The sequence below is a fragment of the Embiotoca jacksoni genome, unplaced genomic scaffold (genome assembly GCF_022577435.1).
Source record: "Embiotoca jacksoni isolate LCO1_2020_lvr unplaced genomic scaffold, fEmbJac1.0.p SCAF_11, whole genome shotgun sequence".
In the NCBI taxonomy this organism is placed as follows: domain Eukaryota; kingdom Metazoa; phylum Chordata; class Actinopteri; family Embiotocidae; genus Embiotoca; species Embiotoca jacksoni.
Genome location: NW_027185241.1, coordinates 4,726,603 through 4,744,956, shown reverse-complemented (window position 1 = coordinate 4,744,956; position 18,354 = coordinate 4,726,603). Strand labels below are relative to the sequence as shown.

The following is an 18,354-nucleotide window of genomic DNA, read 5'->3' as shown; positions in this document are numbered from 1 at the left end:
ACAAAGCAAAGTATTTTGTCTAATAGGGTTGGAGAAATGCCTGTTTGTTATTTGTTTTGGTCTTTTAGAGATGTTAAGACTCAGCAACAAAAGTCTTGGAAAGCTGTTTTTTTATGTGCAAAACAAGAAGAAAATGAGGCAAGGTTTTGCAGTGCTGCATATTTTCCTGTTGTTCACTGATTGAAAACACACCGATGCGTGCCTGCATGCAAGCTTTTCTACAAACACAGGAGCGGGGTTTGGTATCTACGGTGGGAACGCTGGTCCGTTTGGTCTGGTTGATCATTGACCTCCGTCTGTTGTCCATCTGGGTCATTGTTTTGGAGGCGACCGTGCTTTGTGACTTAGTCTTTCTGGTTGTTGACCAATCTGAAAAGACTTTTAGCAGGTGGATTCAAATTCAAACCCAAAAGGCGGAACCTGCACAATGACTGAATTAGATGTTTTGCACAGTTGCCTGATCTTTACGACGATGTGGCTAATGTGGCTAGTTAACCACATAGAAGAGCACAATAATGACAATGGTGTTTTCAGTCCAGAAGAACAGTTTTTTTTTATGCGACTTCCTTCATGGCGATCGTATAGGCAGAAAGTCTGTGTTTGCTCGTAATTGGCTCCCGACAGACTGAGCGGAAAAGCCAGTGGAAGAATTCATTTAAGTCCAAAGACAAGACACAGTTACTTGCCTCCTCGCTCTACAGTCCCCTTTTAATGGGAAATGAAACGAAGTGAAGGCATGGCTACAACTATCCACACTGTTTTCCTAAACCAATTTCCCCTCAAGTCTAGACAGCTGGACTTTTCAATTGCATTTCCTGTTTTGTGGTCACATGCACAGTGCGCACGACACGACTGTCAGACAACCAAATTAATCATGTAATGGGTAGTGACATTTAAAAGAGGGATCTTGGGCTTCAGTTGTCTGTCAGTTTTCAAATGTATTTGATTTCCTCTTCATGAGCATTCATCTCCAAAGTCCTACCTTCTCTCAGATCGGCGTTCTCTCTCATCCAGCGTTGCTTCATCCCCTTGTTCGTCCATCCCTCCTTGACTTGCAGCACACTTTTGATCCCTTAATTGATCATTCTGGCAATCTGTCTCTTCTTTCATATCTTAACATCAAACACGGACTCTCCTTCTTCATCTTCTATCTCTCCATTCCCTTTGAAGCAGCACTAGATGTTTCATTTATCTACCTCCTCTGCTTATCCATCTCAGCCTCCCTTCTCCTCTCGTCCCTGTGAGTCTCCTGATTTATCTGTTTGCGCTTTACGTTGAAGGTGTCCTGGTTAGATAGCAACGTTGCTGCTTGGATGTATGTAAGCAAACTGAGGTTAAACTCTCTTCAAAGAATTTGTCACAGTATCTCAGAGCTTGGCTCGATGCCTCATTTAAGCTCAGAAACCTAAAGAAATGCTTCTACATGTCCTCCAAAATCAAAGGTGGGCAGTTTTGAAGGTGCTTATGTACATATATGATATAGTTCAACAGAATAATTAGCATCTAAAATGTAGAAGATGACCATTAATACCTCCTTAATGTGTAATTTTTCAACTGTTTTATGGCTTTATGAAATAGTAAAATTATCTCATTAAAAGAGTATTTGACTCATTAAGCATTGCACTCCAGTAACATTGTTGGACTTTCAATGTACAATTGAAGCAGCAAGACATTGAGATTGGAACGTGTGATGCTTGTAGCTGCTAATGTAGCCTCAAGCAGAGATGAGGAGCCGGCTACGTATGTCTGGTAAACTCACTTCTTTCCAATCTGTAGTCGTCAACCAACGCTGATTCAAGTGACATCTTTTGAGGCAATTTGCTCCCCTTCTCCTTTAATAGTTTTGATAAGTTAATGGTCTAACTAGAGCGCTGAAAGCAACTGTGAATCACATTGTGCTCCTTCACATGCCAACAACTGGAAGTTTTAAGTTATCGCTTGAGACGAACCTTATAATATATGGAAACAAACTTGAAAGCCGGGGTGAGTTCTGTTCTCTGCATCTCACTTCTTTCTTTATCAGTTTTTTTTTCTTCTCCCATCTCTGTTCAAATCTTCACACTGCGGTGGTGTTTACGCCTGAGCTGCTGGCACACACTGTACCTCCTGTGGCATAATTACTAATAGCTCCTGGCAAAGTAAGTGCTTTTGAAAACCTTGTTGGAACATGGTAGAAAACTGCTAAACATCAAAGGTTACCTTCTTCTTCAATATGTGTTCTCTACGAATGATAAATCTGAGTTGCAGCAACATCTACATCAAGTTGACTGGATGTCTCCTGCAAAGGGTTTTGAGGGGCACATTAGCATCAGGAAACTGTTGTGTGATGTGTAATTTAGCTCTTTTAGGAGGCTGAGAGGGAGGAGGAGGATTGCAAGTGCGATAAAATTATCAGCCTGTGCCTGAGGCTTTTAACAGAGAAGTGTTTGTGCGTGTGGTTGAAATTTTAGCAAAGCCCAGACTTTCTATTAACCAGGTCACCACATTGTTGGAACCTAATTTGCTTTTGTGCGAGTGTACATTTTTTGTTTTGTTTGCCCGCTGCAGTAGCTTAAAGATTAACCAGCTCAAAGTTATCTGAAAGTTTTCTTTCTCCTCGGCTGTCATTCATTAGAAATGAGAATAGGACATCTGTTTGAGAGCTGAGTTTGGCCGGACTGTTTTTCTCACTTTGACTCAAAATGTTGAGTCTCGCTGATCTCATTCCTGTTTGACCTGATCGCTCTGCTGCATTCTGTTTCTCTCCAGGCTATCCCCATCTCCCTCCTTCTCTTGTTCACTCCATACCTGCTCATCAGATGAATAATTCTCAACCTCCTTGGGGGTAACGAGTTGCTTTTGTCCCACGCTCGCTCTGTCATCCGGAGCTGCTTCATTTGATTTCTTGTGGGAATTTTCCTCCCTGATATTCTTCAGACCGTCTGTCTGTCTGTGTTTCAATCTGCGGCTGTTTTCTCTCTGCCCATTGTGAGAGTAGCACAGTGCTGTCACATGCCTCTCCTTTCTCCTTTCACCCCATCCTCCCCTTTGCTTCTCACTTGTTCTCTGACAGGTGGCAGTGCGACTGTGCAAATTGAATTCGGGGAATTGGGCTGCGGCTCGGCATCACACTGCAGCCCCAAAGCAGGCTCTATGTCAAACTGGACCTAGATATCCACATACACTCTGCTTGACATCGTAATGCTACCTCATACCTGCTGGACTCTCATTAGCATTTTCATAGCTGAGGTCAAGCTCAGAATAAATCTTTCCTCACAGTAGGAGTGAAGGTTCATTTTCACGCAGCAGGTAACTTTGCTTCAGAGGTGAAACGGGCCCCTCATTAATTCACTTTCACAAGAAAGTGCAAATGATCTCATCTCATTCCAGTTGGGTTATGCAGAGAAAAAGGAGCTGTGACAGTGTAACTACTTGTTCCGACATGTGTGAGGCTTTGAGCCCTGAGAAACAAACCAGTGATCCAGTTTCTGTCAGTCGCAGCCAGTTTCCCAGAAGATATTATAACACTCCTCTCTCATCTAGTGTTTTTCCTTTGCGTGCACAGAAAGAGTAGTCGGTCTTTGATTCACACGATGCAGCTAATAAACAGCCAACTCTGTGTAGATCACGTTGGCTGACAGTCCAGAGGTGCGAATATGGCCTTCCCTTTTGTTTATGTGTGTGTTTTTGTTATGCTCTCTGTTCTTTGTAGAAGTTCAGCTTCCACAGAAAATTGTATGTTTTTATTTTGGTTCTCTTGAGCGCAGGTGGTTTGCCTGCGCTCAACAATACTGTCTACTGTGTATCGGCTCAGGCTTATTTATTTTTTTAATTGCCTTTGCAGAAGCCAATTTGGAGCACAATGATATGAGCTGTAATTAAAAAACACTCCAGATGAAATATTATATTTGGCCTGTAGCTACATGAGCCATTTATCAATATTATATTGATATCATGATATGAGACTGAAGATATCATCTTTAGTTTGGGATATGATATTAAGTGTTATCTTTTCTTGGTTCCAAAGGCTGAATTACAGTAAAGTCATCTACCTTTCTGAATTTACCTAACCATTTTAGCTTTTCTGTTATTTCCCATAGTCACTATATCTGCACTAATTCACTGCAATAAGCCTGTACAATAACTCGCCTCTGGCAAAATCCATCACACAACAATAACACTGTTGTCTGTTTTTCTTGGTTGTTTAAATATAAAAAAACAACAACAACAACAAAAAAACTTTGCACTATTGTTTAGTTAGTTTTAATTTAATTATTTTATTTTATTCTATTTTATTGTATATACTGTGCATTTTTATATTTAATATTTTTTACTGTTGTTTTATTTCTTTCCTGTATCTATAAATGCTGCTGTGGCGAAAATTTTTCCCCTTGGAGAGTAATAAAGTAACTATCTATCTATCTATCTAATGTTTAATTGTCAAAAATCGTATTATATAAATATTGTGTGAAAGCACCAGTAGTCATCCCTATAATATCGTTGCAATATCTACATATTTGGTCAAATTTATTGCTATATTTGATTTTGTTCTTGTCGCCCGACCCTAATCTACATATAGACAAATTTGAGATCTACCTGGTCAGGCTATATATTTGAATTTGTAGCACACACATTTCTATGACGATTGACAAACCTCAGAAATTTGCAAACCTCCTTTTGTTGAACATTTCAAAAGCTTTTAATTGGCACAAAGGTTGGCTAAAGCATCAGTCAAAAATGGACATTACCAGGAAAAATAGAAGCAATAAAACGTCAACGTTGCCCTCATACAAGAGAGGTCTTGGATAAACTACTTGAGAAAACCAGCATTGTATATTCATCATTGTGCGTCATTTGCTGCATTAAACCTGTTGAAAGCTAACAATGAGGATAGAAAAGGAAATGGAGCCCAAACAGTACTGGATTTTTAGGTAGATACCAATATCCAATATTTGTGACTACTATGTGCATGACCTCAATATTTAAAGTTGGAAAATTCATGTTGTCACTGCTTTCTGATGAACTGCATTATGAGGACAGGAAGTTCCCAAAGGAGTCCAGTTCTACCTGAATTTACTGACCAAATCTCCATAAACATAGAATATGACTAATACAGCCATATACACACAAGACTACCCACCTCCATCAGAGTCTTAATTAACTGACTTTTTAAATAGGTTTTGGTTTGGTGTTTCTGAAGGCATTATAGTCCTGATCTGTTTGTTCAGTTTATTGCACACACTTTATTTGTTCATTAGTTTTATTTAAATGTGCATGTTTTGGCTGTAATGTGTACCACGACCTTCACAAATCACATCCTGGCCCAAAAATAAAGCCTTTGTTTGTTGACCACCCAAATACCCAGAAGAAAATGTGGCTTTCTGGCTACAAACCTGGAGTGATGTTTTGTCCCCTGCACTTACAAAGAGGTTTGTGTGGCTGCTGTTGATGAAGGCGTTCTCATTTGCCAGACCAGCGTGTGGTAATCAGTCACAATTTATCTCTGTCCACAGTGAAGATACACTGAGTAATGCTGCAACTGGTGTGGACCAAGGAGCCCAAGTGGGCCCGCTTCCAATAGAAAGCAGGCAGTAAAAAGAGACTGTGACAGTGAATGATTTCTTTTTTTATGTAGCCGCATGAAACTAACTTACTTTTTCATGTTCATTTTTTACCCATTTTTGTTCCACCTCAGGAGTCCCTGTGTTAAACTATCGCCACTGTTGCCTTGAAAATGATATTTGTTATGAGCAGTGATGCAGTGCTATTTGTTTGTTGTAAGTATGTGACATGTTGTGTAACAGCTCTAACCAAGTTTACACACAATAGTCAATGATGTTTATTTTCTAATGCTTTATTTAATTCGTTGATGATATAATCATGCTATTTTCAACAGTTCTGAATTACTTATCTAAAGTGCAATTGTCCAATTTCAGTGACATGTCCCTGTAAATGTTCACAATGAAAGCATTGTAAAGAAATGAGGGGTTTCTGTCCCCTGAAAGCCAGAGGGCTTTTAATTTGAAACAGATACAGGAAGTGTTGAGCATAATGTAGTAACTTTAACAGGACAAACTGGAGATCATCAAAAGAACTGCGAACATTTTGTTTCTTCAGAAATAAAATGTTGGCTCGTTGCTCCGGGGCTCTCTGGCAGCACTGCAGCTGAGGTTATGAGCTGCTACTTTATGATACTGCCATGCTGTGTCTCTGCCACCAGGAAGAGGTGTTTTGAATTGGGTATTTTGGGGGGGAAAGCTGAGCTGTCCTAATGAGTCATTCAATATTAAGCACAACTAAACTATTCCTGGAAACAGGTTTCGCTTTTATAATCCCCGGTCTTCTTTATGATTCATCACCTCCTTTACTCATTCTCAAGTCACATTACTTTCTCCTTTTCTTTTTGCTGCTGTTAAATTTGTTTATCTGACTGGGCTGCTGTTGCTGTGTCCCTTTTAACTGTTGTTGCCCGGTTTAAGTGATTCATCCATTCTCCTGCCGCTTCCTCCTTTAGAAATCAGCAAATTGAATAGTCATGACTGGCCTTGTGCAGATGAATGTATTGTGACTCAGATGTACAATTTGATGACCAATCTATGACCAACACTATGATAAACAGCAGATTATAATACCAACCAGGCTTCACCCACAACTCTCTCTTTTATAATGGATCATCTTTAAAAGATTTGGTGGGTAAATACCAAAAATGTACTGCCTGTATTAACTCAGTTAAAAGATAAAATTAGTGTCCACCTTCACTGACGGTGTAAATATGTGTTTTTTTTCCTCACTGAAAGGCATCTTTTTATATTCAACCAAAGTAAACTGAAGGAAATGTTTCCAAGAGACACAAAACTGACAAACGGCTCCAGCCTGTCCTTAGAGTGAGTCTTCAGTAAAAACAAGAAAACAGTGACCCTGCAGGTATCAGCACTTCATGCCATCCCTGTCTCACACAATAAAGGCAGTTTTTTAAGGAAGCCAGCAAATCACCTTGTCCCTGTGGCTGGCACAGTCTCGCCCTTCAAAGGGTCGAAGATTAAAGATTAAATTGGGTTTCCTTCTCTCCAGGACTCGGAGTGTAGTGGTGCGCACAACCAGCTTTTTCACAGACGGACAGAAATCCAAAACAAAGAGCTCACTGCTCTGTATCTCCCCAGTGGCCATTAGTCACGTCTAACTGGCAGCGTGTTACTATCTGGCCGTGGTTGGAGACTTCACACGTTGTGGTCTGTGCATGAGACAAGAAAGACGTTAAGGAAACAAGGCTCAAAGGTTTTGTGTGTTGCACATGGCATACGTTATTCCATTATTACTTTTCCCAAAACAGCCTGCACATTTTTAGATAGTTTGCCAACTCGGATAAAAACAAATGAGAGCATAAGCTGTTTTTAGTCATGCTGGTGATGCAGCTCACAGTCCACTACTTTTATCCAGACTGATATGTCTCAGCAAGTATTGTAAAAAAAAAAAACAACAACTCCTATTACACTTTAAACAGACATTTAAGATGCCCAGATGATCACCCACCATATTAAGATTGACATTCATTATTTTCAGTGAAATGTCAACAACTGAGTGGACGGCTGTAATATTTGGGAAACATTCATATTCTTGACACTGTAATTTATGTTCAATTTCACCTTTCTTCTTCATTTGTCCAATACTTTAATCTGTCAGCAATTTAAGTGAAAAACTAATGACATTCCCCAATTGAGCTATTTTGCAAATGGTAGCATGTTAACACGCAAGATTACAAACACAGTGAACATCATATCTGGTAACTACCAGCATGTTTGTCATTGTGATCAGCTCAGCACGTTGAAGTTGGCACTTCTGTACTGAAATACAGCCTAACCAATACACCAACTTGCCGCCCCTCTTGTTTTCATTTCAGTTCAATTCATAGTCTAGCAATACAGTTGAAATATTAAATTGCAGATGTTTAAAACATGCTAATGATATCCATCTTAGTAATCACAATAGAGGCTGTCAGATAAAGTATCATGTTTTGACAGCTTGAAGGCATCATATTTATTAAGATGATAGGATGTGTTCTCATCCAGAAATGTGAAAGATAAGAAAATAATAACGGCCAGTGTGAAATGCATAAATTTGTTTGAGTCTTAGATGCTGATAACATAACTACGGGAAAAAAATTGACTAAATTTCAATGAATCTGACTGATTATCTCTTAGGTTTCAAGCCTGTACAATTTGTTTTTTAACTGTGCTGACAGACTAAAAACTAATGGCTGTCTAGAATGAAGGAATCACAAAAACAAACAACCTAAAAGTTATGATATACTTTGGAAAATTGTCAGCAGTGATGTGAAATACACACAGTTTGCAGTTAATGAGCTCAAACATGCAAAACTTCCTGAAAATCCATCAGGTCAATACAGACGTTTAGTCTGACTTTATTAAACAATGGGGAAAAAAAGAACGAATGCTCACATTTGGGTCCAACATGAGGGGCTCTCTAGAAAGGACCCTAACCAGAGCCAAGGTAGTCCTGCCAACTTTTTACTGAAGCAATCTAATTATAGAGACTGGCAAACTATCTTTAATGATGCAATGGCTTCTAACTAAAACAAAGTTGTGTCTCTCTGCCTCGCTCTTGTCAGTTGCGTTTGGTTGTGTGGGACAGAAGCAGCAGCTGCTCATGAGTATTCATTAGTCCTGCTCGTGGATTAACTTAGACTGAATGTGTAGAGTGTAGATTGGGCTGCACACAGCGCTGCCTCCTCAGGAACACAGCGGGCCCTTCTCCTCCTCTCTGAGCACGAACCACAGCTGTTCAGCACCACTTGACTTTTCAAACAACAATGTTCTCAGATGGCTGTCACCACATTTGTTCCTCCTCACCGAAACATTTATTTGGTTAGTTTTTGGCTCTTGTTTATAATATCTTTGTTTATGATGTCTTTGTATCTCTTTTGTGTGCTGGATAAAAATGTGTTCCTCTCGCAGACAAAACTGTGATGACATGCTGTCGAGTTTGTTGATATTGTGGTGGTTGTTATGGTGATTGCCTTGGATTTGTGGACCCACTCATAAGATTCTCACCTCTGATTTTGCACAGAGCTCAGTCCAGTAAGCCTCATATTTCAGCATTTGTCATCTGGCATATGTGCAAACATACTTACTCATTTGGACAACTTGAGCTTTTTTCTGCCTCTTTTTCTCTCTTTGTTTCTCTCCACACTTGGAACATATGCCCCATGTATCGGTTGCGTTGTGCCTCCCATTCAGGACAGCTGCACTGGCTGGCTATCCCCGAGATCTCCTCTATGCGTGCACCCATGCATATACACATGCTGCAAGGCCATAAGTCACCATCTCTAAACCACCGCCCTCCTCCCAAAGACTCACACACATGTACCCATGTCATCGCTGCTATTGCCCTGCCGTCTCCGCTCTGCTGTGCTTGAAGTAACTCAACTATTCACTCTTGTTTCCATACATTCCCTCTCCCTGCCTCCCTCAGAGACCCCCTTCTCCCCCTCTCCTCCTCCGATCTTCTGTCACTACAGCTGTGTCAGCTGTCGGCCTGTCCCAGTCTAGTCAGAGATGAAGCCGAAACACAGAGGGTCTACAGGGAAGGCAGCCTGGCCTCTCTGTCTCTCCCAGCTGTCACTCCCACTTCAGACTTCCACTTATAACGAGGTTCCTTTCCTCCCTCTTGTTCCACCACTGGAAGTTTTCCTCAAACACATACAGAAGTATTACGCACAAGGAACAGGGCTATGAAATGTGCTTATTTTTCTTTTTCATAATGTTTTCTTTCAGGATGAAAACACTGAGTTGGATGTTATTTTGAAAATATTTTAGATGTACACTCAGATGACAAGTGGCAAAACAAACAATATGGCATGTTACAGCAGTCCTGCATTGATTCCTACCTTTGTCGTTGTAATGCTCTGTTTTTGTTGAAACTAGAGTGGTATTGATTCAAACTTTATAGTCGTTTTGGAAACTCAGTATGACACAACACAATTCAACAGCACCACAGACTCCTAAATGATCATAAAGTTGAATAAACATTTCATTAAAACAGTTTCACAAAATTTAATGTGACCTTCATAAAGGGGGGGAGGGGCATTGAAGCTTTGTTGTATGACACAGCCTTAGTTTTAGCTAAGTGCACCTAATAAACAGGAAAATGAAAGTAGTTGTGATTTAGTAAACTTTAGGATTTCCAGGATCTTTAAAGTTTCAAGAACACGTACAAAATAACTGTGATGTAATGTTTTGAGCAAGCCATTTACTGTGTAATAACACAGACAATGTCTGTGTCCCCTATAACTCACAATACTGACATCCCTCCTTCTGCTCTGTCTTACTCATTTGGTTTCATTTCTCAGCTTCAGGTGTTTGTTATTTATCCCAAACAAGCGTCTATAACCGGGTGCTCCAGATACACTCCATCCTATTAAGGGAAAATAGGTTTGAAATCAGTAATTTGAAGAGATGATTGGCATTTCAAATTCAGAAAGAATGAAATTGTCTGGGAGTAAATGGGGACCTCTAATTATACTATCCTCGATTACCAAGCTGTTTGCAGCCCTTTCTAAAGGCAGCAAAGTATTGTTGTGTCACGGCATTCTGGTGCCAGAGAGAAAAACAAATTAGCCCGTGAAAGTGGCCTTTGTTATATGGCTTTGTGCTTGCTCCTCTGGGGTTTGGCCCATTGCTGAGCACAGCATAGAAAATGTTTGGAAACAAATGATTGTGAGACATGCGACGTGCTCTGTTATAAGAGGATTTGATTGGGAGACCTGAGTTATCAATGGAGATAATGACTCGTTGAGGTCAGCGTGTTCATGTGGAAGCAAAAATAAGATAAGTTGTGTTATGAGGGGGGTCGGTGTTATTACAAAGGCAACAGAAGATCTCTAAAGCTGATGTAGCTCTAAATCTGTCTTTCTCTGCGACAGGTATGCCTGTGGTCATCAGTGTGTCTCCGGACAGGTAACCAGGTGTGTTGCTGCTGTCATGGCCTTGACAACCCTGCGGCTGTTTGCTGTCACTGTGGTCGCAGTCCTGGCAGTGCTGGTGTCGTCTTCAGAGGATCACGAGTGGCACTTTAACCCAGGTAGGTTGTCAGACACACACAAAAACACACGTTTTTGTCGTAACTTCTGTTTTTTCTTCAATTTATCAGTTTTGAAACACCTTTCAAAGTCTTTTCTTTTTTTTTACTCCCACAAACTCAGATGTAATTGCACTCTCAAACCTCTTCCTGTCCTCCTGTCCGCGGGCACAGTGAATGTCTGTCCCCGCTGCTCTGACATTCTGCTCACATTCTCAGATCAGTAAGGCTCATTCTCCGTCCACTATCAACAGGCTATCCTGTGTCCTCTCCCTGTCTGCCAGCCAGTCGTGTGTAATAGGAGAATGAGAGAGCTAGCCGGTCCCCCCCACCCTCCCGGCTCGCCAAGACCGCTAATGCACAGGCAGTTCATGAAAGTGTCAGTCAAAATGTCTGGTGAAGGGAAAGCATGAGGAGGTAGTGAATGTGAGCCAACCACAGGAGACTGTTTGCAGTGCGGTCAACCTTCTGTCTGCAGCAGCTCGACTGTGATTAAGAGTAAAGTGACCGCTATCAATTATTGTATTAATCATATGCTGATTCATTATTGAAGTCATCACTTAGTTTACAAATTATTTCCCAGAGGCCTTTGTGGCATCAGCATGTCATTGTGAGCATGTTAGCTTGCTGACATTTGCGTTTAGGTCAAAGCATTGCTGTGCTCAACCTCACTGGGCCACCATCAGTGTCAAAGTATCAAAAATATTTCTTATTTCTTTTTCTCACTTGTGAAGATTTGCTGTTTTCTTCATCTTATTTGATACTAAACTGAATTTTTGAGGATTTTAGACTGTTAGTCAGCAAAAACAAGTAGTTTAAAGTCATCCTGTCAGGCCTCTTTCCCATTTATTTCAACCAAATGATAAAGTAAAAAGTGATTAATCAGTAGGTAATTCATGACTAATTAAAAATTGATAATTTGATCATGAAAATTATTTGCAGCCCAAATACAAATTGTCTGAGTGATGAGTAATTGTCTTTTGATAATAGGAATTGTTGATTTATTGACTTATTGTGTCAGCATAAAAAAGATCAAGAATATTTAGCCAGACTGATAAACAGACTGTGGCGTAATACAAACAAGAGTTTAGTCTTGTAGATGGAAGTGAACCAAGCGTGACAGCGCAGAATGGTTTTGGGCTTAAATCTTATGAAAAATGACAAGGAGAAGGTGAAAGCAGAGGACACTGCAGGGTGCAGAGACAGCGAGAGGTGAAAAGACTGCAGATGGCGGGTTGTTGACTGCCAATGTGGTATAATGATGATGATGTAATGAAATGGGCACCTGTCCTCGGGGTGTGGATGAACTGTGTGTCTCTTGCACCCGTTGGGGTTTTTAGGGTTTGTCATGCAGCCCAACATTCCTGTTCACTGACTCAATGACAGAATCTGAGTTGGGTGCCCACCTCACCCCCCACCTCTTTCTGTCACCCTCAGCCAACTCTCCATATCATTGTCAGTACCCCTTCTCACTTTATCACTGACCAAACACTCCCTCAGCCTCTCGCCCCGTCCACCTCCTCCTCACGACTGACTGCAGAGCGGATAGCCGGGTCATTGGGTAATCCCTGCCTGGAACCACGCTATCTCGATCGTTTGATAATACTGCTTCTGGAGCAGAGTCAGCGCAGATATCTGAGACCTGTCTGTGTTCTCTCTTTTGCCCTCAGCTTCTGCCTCTCTTTTGTTCTCCTCCTGCAAATCCCCAGTCAGTGGTAACTGGAACAGGAGCTGTGCAGGGTCGTTGGAGCCCTGACGAGGTGGCTTTGTGTGGGATGCAGAGACAAAAGGCAAAAGAAACAGGAAAGGTGTAGCCTTAGGGACGACAGGTCACAGTGTCTCGCAGGGGGCCACCGCATAAAATATCAGCATGCACTTCGTATATGGGAATTAATGACTCACTGATGCAGTCACTTTTTACTGGATAGAAGGGACTTGCAGGAATAAGTGATGCAAAATTGCCATTACACATTACATGAAGTCATTAACCCTGAGAGATACTATGACAAGTAACAGCAAGAGGAACAATTTCCTAGTTTTCTCCCTTCACTCTCTGCCTGTGTGGGTTAGGAAGCATGAAGTCCGGAAGTTTTCCCAGAGATGACATAACAAAATTATGCTCTGTGACCAATGATGGCTGCTGAAAGTCTAATGGAAATATCTAGTTTCCCCTGGACATGTGCTTCATACGGATAAGCATTTTGCTCATATCTTCATCCGGTCTCTGTCTCCCTCTCACTCTCCTTCTCTTCTTTCCCCTCGATCCTCCCCTTACAGCTCAGTGCCGTTACGCCCTGGGGATGGAGGATGGCACCATCCCAGACTCTGACATCACAGCCTCCAGCGCCTGGTCAGACTCCACTGAGGCCAAGCATGGAAGGTGGGAGGTGTGTGTGTGTGTGTGTGTGTGTGTGTGTGTGTGTGTGTGTGTGTGTGTGTGTGTGTGTGTGTGTGTTATTTCCTGTGTAAACACCGACCTTGTCAAGACCAGTAGTCATAATGGGAACCAATGTCCGGTCTTAATGAGGTATCATTTCTAAAGGTCGTGGTGAAGGCCAGGAGTCACGTGTGAATTGGGGATCAGTTAAGGATATGAATTGGCCAAGGATAAGGTTAACATCCGAGTTAGGCAGTACACAATGAATGAAAGTTTGCTTCACAAAAAAAATTAAATTGCTCTCATTACTTAAGTAGATTTCCATGCACACAAACCCAAACTCTGTCTGAAACCTGTTATTCTTCCACCACTTAAAGAGTAACTTAACACCAGACTGAGAAACAGTTTTCAACAACAGTGAAGTCATGGTACACCGACACACCCTGGAGTGCACATCTACATTAACAGCTGAGTGAAAAGTTTAACTCTGAAGAATCTCAGCTGGTTTTAAACTGCTTGATTTTTGCTCAGGTACTGGACTCTGTTACTTTTGGAAAGTTAAGAAAGTCAAAACAGTTCAGTTACATTTAAGAGTGATATGATTTAAAGGAGAGCAGCAGTGTGGTTTACATTTCTGCTGGCTTGTTATGGGTGTGTGCCGCACAGTAATAGATTTCAAGTCATTTTCCAATCATTCCCAGTTGCCCATGATTTGTTATTGTGAGAATGATGCAGTGCAGACAGCAGACATTTACCATGCAATGACTCTATAACACTGACATAAATTGATTACATAACTGAAACAACTTCTGAGATTCTTCTATTTAATTTTCACACCATATTGAAATGAAAGGAAACCATTAGGTGCCTGGAAGACTAGAAAAGGTTTTTCAAATGGAGCAAAATGTGTATTGAGAGCAAAATGATTAGTGTTAATGTAAAGATAAGTATCAGGTGATTCAAAACATGCAAAGCCAGAGGTATTGCACTCTTAAATGTGTTTTTCTTTTTCTTTTTAAGAGCAGCACTGACTGGAACAAATGTTATTCACTACGTGATAGGGCGGCTTTAAGTACCATTCCTCTGAATTTCTGCCCACTTCTCTGATTTGTTCAGCGAATCATATACAGTATAGTCTATTAAGTGTAACAAAATGATAATTGGGTTTGATTATCAGGCTCCATTATCAGTGCTTTCATTAAAATGATAAGGGTCAGGATGTCACATGCAGTATTAAGGAGCTACTGTTGTCCTTGAATTTACTGTACTTAGTCCTCTGCTTCTGCTCGGGTAAAATCTACAGCATAACAGCAGTTCCCCAGGAATAAGATATTCTAGTGCTCATGCACATGTCGCTGTGGACTGATGTGTTTGTCTGCTTGCCTTATTTTCAGTCTGTTGCCAACATGCTAAACACATTTTTAGGAAGTCGATTAGATTATGGTGGGAGATGTTAGTGTGTCTTCATAAAACCCACATTTCAATTATATTACAGCCTCGTTTGTCTGACTGGCACTGAAGTCAGAGAGCCAAGTTTGACCTGCAACATGCTACGGCCATGTGTGAGAGCATTCGCAGGATCATGTGTGTTTGTGTTCTTTTGTCTACTGCTGCGGTGAACTGGGTCTCTTGGCAGAATGTCCAACCATGTGGAAATAATTATAAGCCCAAGCTGTTTTTAAGACACATCAGGGAGACCCTTAGAGAGAAAGAGAAAACAGAGAGCACAGCGGACAGATTTAAGAAAAAAATAAAAAGTAAGGCAATGGCGTGCTGAAAGCTGGGGAGAAATTAATTTGAAAACAGGTTGTTGTGTGAAGGGAGAGATGCAGAACTGGTAGTTGGTTTTTTTTCATCATTGTTATTGGTCTCGGTCAGTAAAATATCATCATATTGGTGTGAGCAAGTGGAAAAAAGATGGAGGGAAGGAGTGAGAACAATGAGAGAGGAGTGAAGAGTTGGCTAGTATTTAGGCAGAAGTCAAAAACAGACAGGGAGAGAAGCAGGAGAATAATGAGGTACCTGGTAGAACAGTGCTCTGTGATGTTAATCCTGCTGACTGGTGCATGTTACCCTGAACCTTTCTCCCTCCTCCCTCCTCCATCACAGGACACTTGGAGGAGCAATAATTTGTTGATATCATCTTGTGGTTCCCAGCCATATGATGTCACCCTCTGAGGGGAGAGCAGGATTGATAAAAATCCTAGCGCCACTGTCAGCGTGACCGAGTTGATATAGTGATTTGTTTTGGTGGTCTGAGCAGCAGCTTTCATTTTGAGAGAAGCCCCACAGTGGTCAAAATGCGGTTGTGGCCTGGCGACTGTTCCAAAGCTCCCTGTACGAGTCGATCCAACGTCAAGGACACACAGCAAAGTCTGTGGTCTTCATCTGGCCAATATGTGGTGCTTGTATGAACTCCTCTTCTCAGGCTGGATTTAAGAAGGTCACACTGAGTGAAAATGTTTGGTGCATGTGTGTGGTCGTGGTCATGCGAGTAAAGATTGGTCCTGATGTTCTACACCAGCTCTTGTTGTGAGGTTTGAGGAATGTGAAGGAGCTAGAAATCTTCACTCCGCTCCTTTCATCTCATTTCCCCTCTTCATGAGCCGTCTGTATTTTCTAGCAGTCCGCAATCTTTCTTTCTGGCTTTAGCCTTTTCCAGTTCTACTTCTCTCTCCATCAGCATTTGCCTGTTTTGAATATTTGGCTGCTCTGGTGCTAAAGGAGGATTGGACTGTTTGTATTCTCAATTGTATCTGTGCATGCTGCGACACTGAGGGTTTTTATGTCAGTCTGTTTGTATCTGTTTGTGAATGTTTGGGTGTGGGACTGGGATTTATTGAACTTTTCACTCATGCTTTTATCCGAAGAACTGTCGTTTGACTTTGTTATCCAACATTAATGTGTTCCTCAGGTTGAGTACTGGAGAGGGGGATGGAGCGTGGTGTCCAGCAGGAGCCGTCTTCCCCAGTGGTTCAGAATACCTTCAGGTCAGATACTCTGTTTACTCGTATCATATTTGCAGTTACAATTAGTGCTCAGTGCTGCTGTATTGAAGGATTATTTGTTACTTAATGATTATCAAGTTGAAATCAAAGCTTAATAATAAGAAAACATATGGTGTGTGTGGGTAACGCATCACTCAAAAGAGTCAGCCAACCAGAAGAGAGAGTCAATGTGTCTAAAAACACAGACACAAAACAGCCTTTGTTGGTTAAACTTCAGAGAAAACATTAAGAGAAGAGATGTAAAGCGATATTGACATGGTTTCTGGTACTTAAAACCACAAAAATATCCTTCAAAGGATCTCAAGACTGCAAATATAACACCAGAAAAATGGAAAATATGTGACCGTTAAATCGTATTCTTTCTTCATCCTTATCTGTATTTTAACGTGTGACGTGTGTTGTGATAATGTTTCACCTGCAGATTGACCTTCACAAACTCCACTTCCTGGCTCTGGTTGGTACCCAGGGTCGCCATGCCGATGGGCACGGCCAGGAGTTTGCCCGCAGTTATCGGCTCCACTATTCCAGAGATGGGGTGAAATGGATCACCTGGAAGGACCGCTGGAGCCAGGAAGTAAGCAGGAATTTTCTCACCTCAAAGGAGGTGTCATTCCTCTCACTGTCGATTTTATGTTCATGCACAAATGGAAGAAAGTAATGGTCTGAATGTCATTAAATGACCTTTAGTGTCTCAGGGTGCATCAGTTGAGACTAACTCTCCATTATAGATAGGAAACGGCTCAATATCCTGGGCTGTTGAGAATAAATGGAGGGTTATTCACATATGTATTATTCATATGCATTTGATTGCCTAATAATTTATTTTTCAGCAGTATGAAAGCACGCCAGCTAAACCTGCCTTATCATACTAGAATAAAAGAGCAAGTCTCATTTTCTGTCTGTGCATCTGCTCTCTGTACTCAAGGCATCTGTGGTTCCAAAATCATGATCAAAATGCTCGAACTAAACTGCGTTGATTGTCCGTGTCGGGCTATTTCTTTAATCATCAACAGAATCATCTTCTTGCTCCCTTGAACTTTGTCTAGTAATGTTTCTGATCAGGCAAGAGCAGCCCTCACTGCCTGCTGAACAATGCAATGAATTCCTAACCTTGTGCACATAAGGCCTCCTCTTGTTGCAGTTGGTAAATGTCCATCAGTGTCTTAGGTGAAAAGTCCCGCTGTGTGTTTTGTACCACTATTACATGACAGCGTGGGAATTTAAGACCTCCAAAACCTAATGTTTAGGGAAGAGGTCATGCTTGTTTCCCACTTTCACTTATTTTAAATCTGATATTAACACATAACAAATATTCAGACATTGTAAGTCAATGTAAATCTCTGAGCAAAGCCTTAAAAATCTGTCTTTCTTTGCACCTGCGGGTGTTAAAGGAAAAGTTCAGTCAGCTCATGTGATCTCCTTGTGGATTAATACGCACCAAATAAAATGTCAGAGGCTTCAGGTGAGATTTATTCAAACCTACAGTTAACAGCAGAGATGAGCGATGTTGTGTGATTGAATATTTGTACTCTCTCCTGTAGGTAGTGTCAGGTAATGAGAACACCTATGATGTCGTGCTGAAAGACCTGGGCCCTCCCATTGTGGCCCGCATGGTGCGCTTCTACCCTCTGGCTGACCGGGTTATGAGTGTTTGTCTTCGGGTGGAGCTCTACGGTTGTGTATGGAACGGTAAGTGTGTATGGGGAGGTGAAAGAGACATGAAGAGACTACAAAGACGCACAAAGTCCCAGATTTCATGGTTGCTTAGTTATTCATTTAGTCTGTATATTCTGAAGTGTGCCCTCCAGATCTGAATAAAGTTGATTACTTCTCCTGTGGGGAAGGTGACTGAGACTTCCCTCATCCCAGATTTAATCCTGTATCAGATGTTTATGA

The 18,354-nt window shown here is 41.3% G+C and overlaps 1 protein-coding gene across 5 annotated transcripts in view; it reads left to right on the top strand.

Annotated features, from left to right (window-relative positions):
• The window catches only part of ddr1 (discoidin domain receptor tyrosine kinase 1), a 37,828-nt gene that overhangs the window by 2,138 nt on the left and 17,336 nt on the right, over window positions 1–18,354 (top strand). For all 5 annotated transcript variants that reach the window (XM_069142436.1, XM_069142435.1, XM_069142433.1 and 2 more), the window contains 5 exons: window positions 10,919–11,076; window positions 13,351–13,453; window positions 16,365–16,440; window positions 16,880–17,032; window positions 18,000–18,147. In XM_069142436.1, coding sequence (XP_068998537.1) covers window positions 10,977–11,076; window positions 13,351–13,453; window positions 16,365–16,440; window positions 16,880–17,032; window positions 18,000–18,147 — 580 coding nt within the window. In that variant the 5' untranslated portion in view covers window positions 10,919–10,976. The remainder of the gene's footprint in view (window positions 1–10,918; window positions 11,077–13,350; window positions 13,454–16,364; window positions 16,441–16,879; window positions 17,033–17,999; window positions 18,148–18,354) is intronic.